The 10,000-nt window shown below is 40.6% G+C and overlaps 1 protein-coding gene across 1 annotated transcript in view; it reads left to right on the top strand.

Annotated features, from left to right (window-relative positions):
* LOC135202272 (carboxypeptidase M-like) overlaps positions 1–10,000 on the top strand; it is a 227,676-nt gene that overhangs the window by 67,878 nt on the left and 149,798 nt on the right. The window contains 1 exon segment of the mRNA XM_064231579.1: positions 276–304. Within this exon segment, the coding sequence (XP_064087649.1) occupies positions 276–304 (29 nt within the window).

Genomic DNA, 10,000 nt, shown 5'->3' with positions numbered 1-10,000 from the left:
CCTGCAGTTATTCAAGTTTTTATAAATAAATTTATATAATTGCTTATATATATATATATATATATATATATATATATATATATATATCTATATATATATATATATATATATATGTTTACATTTATATAGTTTGATATAAATATACTGTATAAATAGATATATCATGGCCAGTGATTCTTGTAAAAGTCCTTGTAAGTATCTTACTTATATTGTCATTTTAACTATGTATAAAAACGTCCCCTGTTCGTCAAGTAACACTATTTCTCTTTCTCACAAGCAACGAGGATGGAGATGACGACAAAACGTAAGTTATATATACTTGTTGTTTCATTTCATTGAATTATAAGTAGTCTCTCTCTCTCTCTCTCTCTCTCTCTCTCTCTCTCTCTCTCTCTCTCTCTCTCTCTCTCTCTCTCTCTCCGCAGTAATCGATAACCTCGGTTAATAGATTATACGACACCAAATCGTGGCTTGGTTTTTTTCATCAAGTTTCGAGGTCGTAGCTTCATGGTTACTGTTAACGTCAAGTGTTCTTCTTGGGAACACGTGGGAGAAAGTGAAAGCTGGAACAACTCTTACATTATAAAGTTCTTGGGATTTGACATTTTGGTGTTGATACTAATACGTTTGGAAGAGAGAGACAGCAGTCTCTGAAATATAGTACCTATACTCTCTATAATTTGGCGTTTTTATGGGCTCCTTTTACTAGATGGAATTCTGTTGTAAACTGAACATTTTTACACACACACACACACACACACACACAAATAGATATATATATATATATATATGAATAATTATCACATCGAACCGTGATCCATTTATATATCAATTCAAGCTACAAATGTCCTTTAATATCTAAATTCACTTTACCTCCAAATTGATATATTTTTTTTCATATATGTACCGAAAAGGGGAATTTTTAAGTTGATAACAATTCGTCCCCCCATGGGATCGAACCACCGTCAAGGTGGACGGGGACGAAATCAGGACAGCCAGTGACGCTATCCAATCGGCCAAACAGAGACGCTATAAGTCATATCGATTCTGACCTTACAAAAATCACCCTCGATCTGGATGCTTTCGTAATTAGAACGATATGAAACCCCGTCTACCATGTTGGCCAATTCCCCCCCCCCCCTGAGCGTTTGACAGAACGTAGCCCTTTTTGTTATGAATAATTATCACATCGAACCGTGATCCATTTATATATCAATCAAGCTACAAATGTCTTTAATATCTAAATTCACTTTACTCCCAAATGATATATTTTCATATATGTACCGAAGGGAATTTTTTAAGTTGATAACAATTTCGTTCCCCCATGGGATCGAACCACCGTCCAGGTGGACGGGACGAAATCAGGACAGCCAGTGACGCTATCCAATCGGGGGGCCAACAGAGACGCTATAAGTTCATATCGACTTCTGACCTTACAATCACCCTCGATCTGGATGCTTTCGTAAATTATGAACGATATGAAACCCCGTCTACCATGTGGCCAATCGAGCGTTTGACAGAACGTAGCCTTTTGTTATGAATAAATTTATCACATCGAACCGTGATCCCAATTATATATCAATTCAAGCTACAAATGCCTTTAATATCTAAATTCACTTTACTCCCAATGAAATATATTTTCATATATGTACCGAAGGGAATTTTTAAAAAAAAAAGTTGATAACAATTTCGTCCCCCCATGGGATCGAACACCGTCAGGTGGACGGGGACGAAAATCAGGGGACGAAAATTGATATATAAATGGATCACGGTTCGACCTATTGTGATAATTATTCATAACAAAAGGCTACGTTCTGTCAAACGCTCGAATTGGCCAACATGGTAGGACGGGGTTTCATATCGATTCTAATACGAAAGCATCCAGATCGAGGGTGATTTGTAAGGTCAGAATCGATATGAACTTATAGCGTCTCTGTTGGCGATTGGATAGCGTCACGGCTGTCCTGATTCGTCCCCACCCCGTCCACCTGGACGGTGGTTCGATCCCAGGGGGTGGGGGGACGAAATTGTTTTATCAAACTTAAAATTCCCCTTCGGTACATATATGAAAATATATCATTTTGGGAGTAAGTGAATTTTAGATATAAAGGGGACATTTGTAGCTTGAATTGATATATAATGGATCACGGTTCGATGTGATAATTATTCATAACAAAAGGCTACGTTCTGTCAAACGCTCGAATTGGCCAAACAATGGTAGACGGGTTTCATATCGATTCTAATTACGAAGCATCCAGAATCGAGGGTGATTGTAAGGGTCAGAATCGATATGAACTTATAGTGTCTCTGTTGCCCGATTTGGATAGCGTCACTGCTGTCTGATTTCGTCCCGTCCACCTGGGACGGTGGTTCGATCCCATGGGGGACGAAATTGTTATCAACTTAAAAATTCCCCTTCGGTACATATAAGAAAAATATATCATTTTGGGAGGTAAAGTGAATTTAGATATTAAAGGATTTGTAGCTTGAATGATATATATATATATATATATATATATATATATATATAATATATATATATATATATATAATATATATATATATATAGTACGCAGCATATATGTCTACATATGTATATACTTTGTGTGTGTTTATTACCCACGTACAGATACATCCATGCACGCTGCAAGCATATGAGATAGATGTTTCTGGTATGCCCAAACCACAAGCGCCCAAAATAGCGCAAGACTCGTTCAAAGATGTAAGGAACAAGACACGTTTAAGGTCAGAGGTAAGCAAGTCAACGGCCGCCCACACACACACACACACACACACACAGACACAGACACAGACAGACACCTCACAGAGACAGTGCCAAATGCATTTTTGCGGTGGGCGATGTGCGGTGAGAGCACAGTTATGGCGTTTATCAGCCCCACCGTTTGAACCTTGTGGTTGAGAAGAAGTGTCTCTTGAGGGAGGGAGGGAGGGAGGCAGCGTCTGGTTCGTATCTCTGTAAATGCACGAGTGCTGCAATGTGTCCGGTGCACGCCAGGAGACAGACAGAGACTTCAGACATGCACGGTTGCAAGCGGACGAGCATTAGGAACGACACGCAGAAACTGCAGGCACGCCTGGCAAGCATGGGGGATCTTCACGCAATGGGACAGGCATGCAGACATGGAGGTGTCCAAGCAGAGAACAGAGAGGGGTATAAACGTGGGGACTGGCGCGGAGAGTATCAGCCAAGCAAACACATGCAAGCACACGTCTTGAAGAGTGCTGGGAAAATAAGACAAACGGATACAGACTCACTCACAGAGGGACAAGCAGACATCCTCAACATATCCTTTTTGGAGCAAAAACAAACAATAGGACTCCTGAACTCAGGATCTCCACATAACATCGGTGGAGTAGAATGTTGTTGTTTTTTTTATTAAGCTGGCCTTATACCAACACGGGCTCTTGCTTGTGAAGCAACCCGTAGAGGAGTAGACGCTCTCTCTTTCTGGTATCTTCTCGGGCCTCATTGTGACCAATGTCGCGCACATCAGGGACATGGCCTATTGCAAGTTTCAAGGCAACAAATTTTTGGTATGAGGTTGCTAATTGAATTCGCCCCTCCGCCCTCACTCCTCAAACGGTAATGGAATGCTGGTTACCCATCCAAGTGCCGACCAAACCCTGCCTTTGTTCAATTTCACTGATGTGGAAGCCGGGGTGAGGCGAATATGCTACGTAGAGAAGCTTGTGTTTATTTGCTGAATTTTAACACAATGCTGACATAGCATTATTAGGTTAACTTGGGTATCGAGTGAGAGGTTAATTAGGGACTGGGTATATAGCGAAAAGAACCCTATACAGCGATACGCGGACATATTGGTATTCCTTTCTCTGACCTGGGCCGGACCCATGATATACTGATGAGTAGCCGCGAATATTAAACAGTTAGGCAACCGTATTCTGAATAGCGGTATGTCAACATTCTCATGAGTTTTTATACCGTATATCTCCGAATATACTTATAGTAACACATGCATACAATACGCATTGCTTATTATAAAAGTGTGCCTAATAGTTTAATTAACCAAATCTCCTATACATGAGCGAATTGTGGGTGTTGAATGCGAATGAATGAGAAAAAGGTATTTGGCTTATAGACTAAATTTTTGAGCGGCGTATGTCGACTAATAAATCGGTTTTTTAGTTGGTTTGGCATTTGAAAAACATTCGTACACTTTGGGAGTTTCTGGAGGAAGGAGGTGAGGGAAACGGAGATAAATTGATTCACGCCTTAAAGGCAGCCTGCTAAAAGATTTTGTGGACTGACACACGGTAGTCGTTATTAAAAAGAAAAATCTAAGCTAGACGCATGCACTTATACTCCGTTAGCTTCCGGGCCGGGATTTGAGCCTTTGGAAGCTGCGAGCGATTGCTAAAGTTTGTTGTTAGATTACATAACATTTAAATATATCGAGGAAGGAGCATTAAGCCGGAGGTCAAGATTTTTTCATCGGAGGATGATTGTCTAAACTCTCATGACATAATTTGAACATCGCTCTGGCCAAAAAATTGTTCAAACTCGTGACGTAATTTGAGCATCGGTATGACAAGAAAATGGTTAAAACTTTTGTGTTTGTATTTTGATAAATTCTCGAATAAATCAACGTTTGTTGGTATGGATGAATTACGAGGAGAGTAGGAAAACTGCAATGGAGAGAAAGAGAAGAAGAAGAAATGAAAGGAAGCAGCAATCTATCGATCATGATCCTCTTCTTATCTCTCGTGGTAGGATTGATGAGTATCTTGAATATCAAGTATACTTCCCCGAGCTCTCTCTCTCTCTCTCTCTCTCTCTCTCTCTCTCTCTCTCTCTCTCTCTCTCCTATACAAATTCTTCATGTATTGTACATGTCTAATATTTGTGATCGCTGTCTGGCTGTTTAAGTTGATTGATTTGGATGCTTCGTCATATTTGGTGAGAAATCGTTATTCGTATCTCGTACGATGTAGAATGATGGCCGTTTCCCACCCAGTTTGCAATGAAATTGCAGAGTATTTAGATAATGTGAGCTCAGTTTGATAATGTGAGCCCAGTTTGATGATGTTAGCCCTGTTACACAGACTTGGTGAGGCTAGCCATTAAATGAACGGCGAAGAGCATTTACGTAATGGTGAAAGTCTGAAAATTTCTGTCAAATATTACATTTAAGTAAAATTCACAATTATATAAGTAGATGGAAAGAAACAGTTAGCGGGTTGATAAAGGATACAGGGAAAAATCAGAATGTGCCACAGCTGAAATTCAGGAATGTCACCAGCAGAGAAAAATAGTAAAACGAACTAGCCAGTCGCTAGTCTCAAAGAATCAAACTTAAAAAGAAAATGAAAATAAAAAGGTCGTGAATTATGCAAAAAGCAGAAATCTAAACAGAGAGATTATGTGAAAAGGTAGAGAAATGGGGAGCTATTTTAGTAAAGAGACTGTGCCTATAAAAGTGTGTTAGTTTGTTCGTGCAGCCAACTTCCAACAGAGGGATGAGATGTGTCAATGTGTTCGATGCACATAGAAGAGGCAGAAGGACAAATAGCTGTGTGTGTGTGTGTGTTTCTATGGGTAATAACCATAGATATAGAGAGCCTCTATATCTATGGTTATAACCCCGTATGTAGCCACCTCCTCCGAGGCGCTAGTACTAAACATGGCGGAAGCCCAATAGGACACCGGGTTTAGTACTAGCCCCTCAGTGATCAAAGTATTAATTACACCCATTTGTATATTGTGTAGTCGACAATTTATATGATAAACTGCCTCTTTGAAATCCGAGGGGCTAGTACTAAACACGGCGTACCATTGAGTTTACCCTGGATTTTGACAAAGGTGAATACATACCATGTGTAGTATGTGTGTTCGTGCAGCGAGCAGTCTCAGCGTGGGTGCGGAGGACTGAGAGAGTTCCTCCGTGGGCAGAGGCAAACATATTACATCCTTTGCAGGATTAGCCAACCAAAAAGGTTGAGGAGCTGCTCTCGAGAATTCATTACTCTCTCGCAGAGGGTCTGTGGTGTTGTAAGTCAAGAGAGTCCTCCCACCCTCCTTCCTCCCCCTTACCCCTTCCGAACGACTCTTCCGACACCTCCTCCTTTTCATCCTCCTCCTCCTCCTCCTCGTCTTCCATTTTTTTTTCCAACCTATTTTCTTAACTTTGTCCGGCATATTTTCTTAATTAGTTTTTTCTCTAATAGTTTAAAAACTTCTCTGCCATGATCGACTAATCATCCCCTCAATTTCATTCATTTTTTCTTCTTCTCAAGATTTTATAATAAATGAAATTTACATATTTTCCTCACCCACCTACTTACCTAACTTTCCTCCATCTTTCTTCTCTAGCTTTTTGTATAAAGAAGATGATATATATTTTTATTTCTTTCCCAACACTCTTTCAAACACCCCCCCCCACCCCAGCAGCGTTCACTCTCCAATTTCCCTTCCTTCCTTTCCTTTTTCCTTTAGTTTTCCCTGAGAGCAGAGGAGTATTTTCCAGCAAGATGCCTTCAGCGTGGAGAGATGTTCGCCCATCGGGAGAAATAGCGCCTTTGTAGGCGATCCGTATTGCTTCTTCCGAATGAATTTGATGACGCCATCGAAGTGATGGAATGCCCAGGTCTTTTCTGGAAGTGATGGAATGCCCTGGGTCTTTTCTGAAGTGACGGAATGCCCCGGGTCTTTTCTCGAAGTGATAGGATGCCCCGGGTCTTTTCTGGAAGGGATGGGATGCCTCGGTGTTTTCTGGAAGTGGTGGGATGCCCCGGGCCTTTTCTGGAAGCGATGGGAATGCCTGGGTCTTTTCTGGAAGTGATGGAATCCCCCGGGTCTTTTCTGGAAGCGATGGGATGTTCCGGGTCTTTTTAGGAAGTGACGGGATGCCCGGTCTTTTCTGGAAGCGATGGGATGTCCGGGTCTTTTCTGGAAGCGATGGGATGCCCGGGTCTTTTCTGGAAGTGATGGAATGCCCAGGTCTTTTCTGGAAGTGATGAAATGCCCGGGTCTTTTTTGGAAGCGATGGAATGCCCCAGGTCTTTTCTGGAAGCGATGGAATGCCGCGAGTCTTTTTAGGAAGTGACGGGATGCCCGGGTCTTTTCTGGAAGTGATGGGATGCCTTTTTAGGTCTTTTCTGGAAGTGATGGATGCCCAGGGTCTTTTCTGGAAGTGATGGGATGCCAGGGTCTTTTGCTGGAAGTGATGGGATGCCGGGTCTCTGGAAGTGATGGAATGCCAGGGTCTTTTCTGGAAGTGATGGGATGCCAGGGTCTTTTCTGGAAGTGATGGAATGCCAGGGTCTTTTCTGGAAGTGATGGAATGCCCGGGTCTTTTCTGGAAGTGATGGAATGCCCCGGGTCTTTTTAGGAAGCGATGGAATGCCCGGGTCTTTTCTGGAAGTGATGGAATGCCCCGAGTCTTTTTAGGAAGTGACGGGATGCCCGGGTCTTTTCTGGAAGTGATGGAATGCCCCGGGTCTTTTCTGGAAGCGATGGGATGTCCCGGGTCTTTTCTGGAAGCGATGGGATGCCCGGGTCTTTTCTGGAAGTTATGGATGACCGGGTACTTTTCTGGAAGTGATGTAATGCCCGGGTCTTTTTCTGGAAGTGATGGAATGCCCGGGTCTTTTCTGGAAGTGATGGAATGCCCCGGGTCTTTTCTGGAAGTGATGGAATGCCCCGAGTCTTTTTAGGAAGTGACAGGATGCCCGGGTCTTTTCTGGAAGTGATGGAATGCCCCAAGTCTTTTTAGGAAGTGACGGGATGCCCGGGTCTTTTTTGGAAGTGATGGGATGCCCGGGTCTTTTCTGGAAGCGATGGAATGCCTGGGTTATTTCTCAGAATGATTAATGACGGAATGAGTGGACTTGAAGTGATGGATCTTTCTTAAAACGATGGAAGTACATCGGTTGTATTTATATAATTCGCCTATGAATAAGAGGAACAGTACGTTCAACTTTTGCCGTATTCTTAAACGTTGTTCTCACTCCGTGTCCCTCAGAACGTCTTCCGTTCTGTGACCTAGTTTTCCAAACACGTTCCATCGTACCCCGTAACAAATGCAGTCAAATACCCATAGAAATGAGTCTCATTCTTTGGACCTTCTCTTCAGAGACTTCTCTTCTTCTTTGTCCCAACTGTAACGGTGGCTGTCAGCAGGTCTTCTTGCTATCAGAGGCGGTCTTGTCTTTAGCCATCAATTTATTGCACAGGGAACAATGCATGTGCCATCTTCCATGTCCGTCCAGTCTTTCTAAGAAAGATTGATATGTTCATATATAAATGTACATTGTACATACATATGTATATATTACGTGGGTTCGCTTTCCGCTACCGGGCATCATGATTTTTTAAAATTTCTTTGAAATTGGAGCTCTAGGCTTTGTAGTGACAAGCGTATCCAAAAAAAGAGCAAAGAATTTGAGAATGCAAGAGGGCATTGTGGCTATTACAATTTCATATATATATATATATATAATATATATATATATATATATATATATATATATATATATATATATATATATATATAAATGAACATCAGGAGTCATATAGCTCTATAATTAGGAGCGACAATACCATGATGGAAATTACGGAAGTTCCGGAGGATGTTCTGTATACAGATGAGATAATTATGAAATGGAGGTGGAGATTGCTTTGACATATATCCTTTTGCACAACCGCCCCTGGGGCAACAGTCGTACGTGATATCGTCACCTGGGTCCCTGAGGGACTAGGAGAGTTAGGAGACCCGACCAACTTGGAGGAGAACGAAGGGAGGGAGACGAGGGGAATTTGTGGAAGAAACAGCGCGAAGGAAGTCTTGAGTGGCGGACTTTCTCAGAGGCTAAAGTTATATGTTGGAGGCGATGATGTTGACGATCATCCGTATACACACACACACACACACACACACACACACACACATATATATATATATATATATATATATATATATATATATATATATATATATATATATGACATACTGGATATATATATATATATATATATAATATATATATATATATATATATATATTTTTATATATATCCTCTCTCTCTCTCTCTCTCTCTCTCTCTCTCTCTCTCTCTCTCTCTCTCTCTCTATATATATTATATATATGTATATATATATATTATATATATATATATATATATATATATATGAGAGTGAGAACAGAAAAATAATAACATTGAAATACATAGATTATTTATAAAATCTCCACGCTAAAAATATTTAAATGTCAACCCGAAAGGTAGGATAGAATTATATTTGTTAATTTTTGGTAAATTTAAGTTGACTTCGATAAAATTCTGCTTGTAATACTATTAAAAATGTAAGACGTTGTATATATTTTCTTTAATAAAAAAAAAAACCTTTCCCCCAACATGAATGTGTATGAGTACTTGGATTTCTTTACACACACACACACACACACATACACATTACACATTCAGCATTAAACCTCCTCCCCCCCATCTCAACATGAATGGGTATGCGATTACTAATACATCTTTAGATGTAATTGGTAAGATAACCACATACGCTTCCATATTACTTATCTTGAAGACTGTTAAACCTTATTTATCAGAAGAGAAACTCCATAGATAGAGGTGCCTTGATCACACGACCATGGAATGAAGCATTCAGTGTTTTACAACGTATAACCACATCGAGAGGAGAAATCTGTGTGCCGCCAGTAGAGTGTAAACGGATCATTGAAGACTACACCTAATGTGATACGGCGGCGTTTCACTCGCTGACAACAACCGTTCGGTAGAAAGGGATCGCTTGACGACTGATTACAGCCAATCAGCGAAGCCGGCGTTGCAAAACAAACGCCACGCCCCCCTGATGATGTCGTGCAGTTGGAACTTCAGTTTTATTTTATTTTTTTAGAAAATAACCATCTTACTGTTTTAATAGTATTACAAGCAGAAATTTATCAAAGGCAACTTAAATTTATACCAAAAATTAACAAACAATTTCGGATTG

This window comes from Macrobrachium nipponense, chromosome 30 (genome assembly GCF_015104395.2).
Source record: "Macrobrachium nipponense isolate FS-2020 chromosome 30, ASM1510439v2, whole genome shotgun sequence".
Taxonomy (NCBI): Eukaryota; Metazoa; Arthropoda; class Malacostraca; order Decapoda; family Palaemonidae; genus Macrobrachium; species Macrobrachium nipponense.
This window is presented reverse-complemented; position numbering and strand designations above follow the sequence as displayed.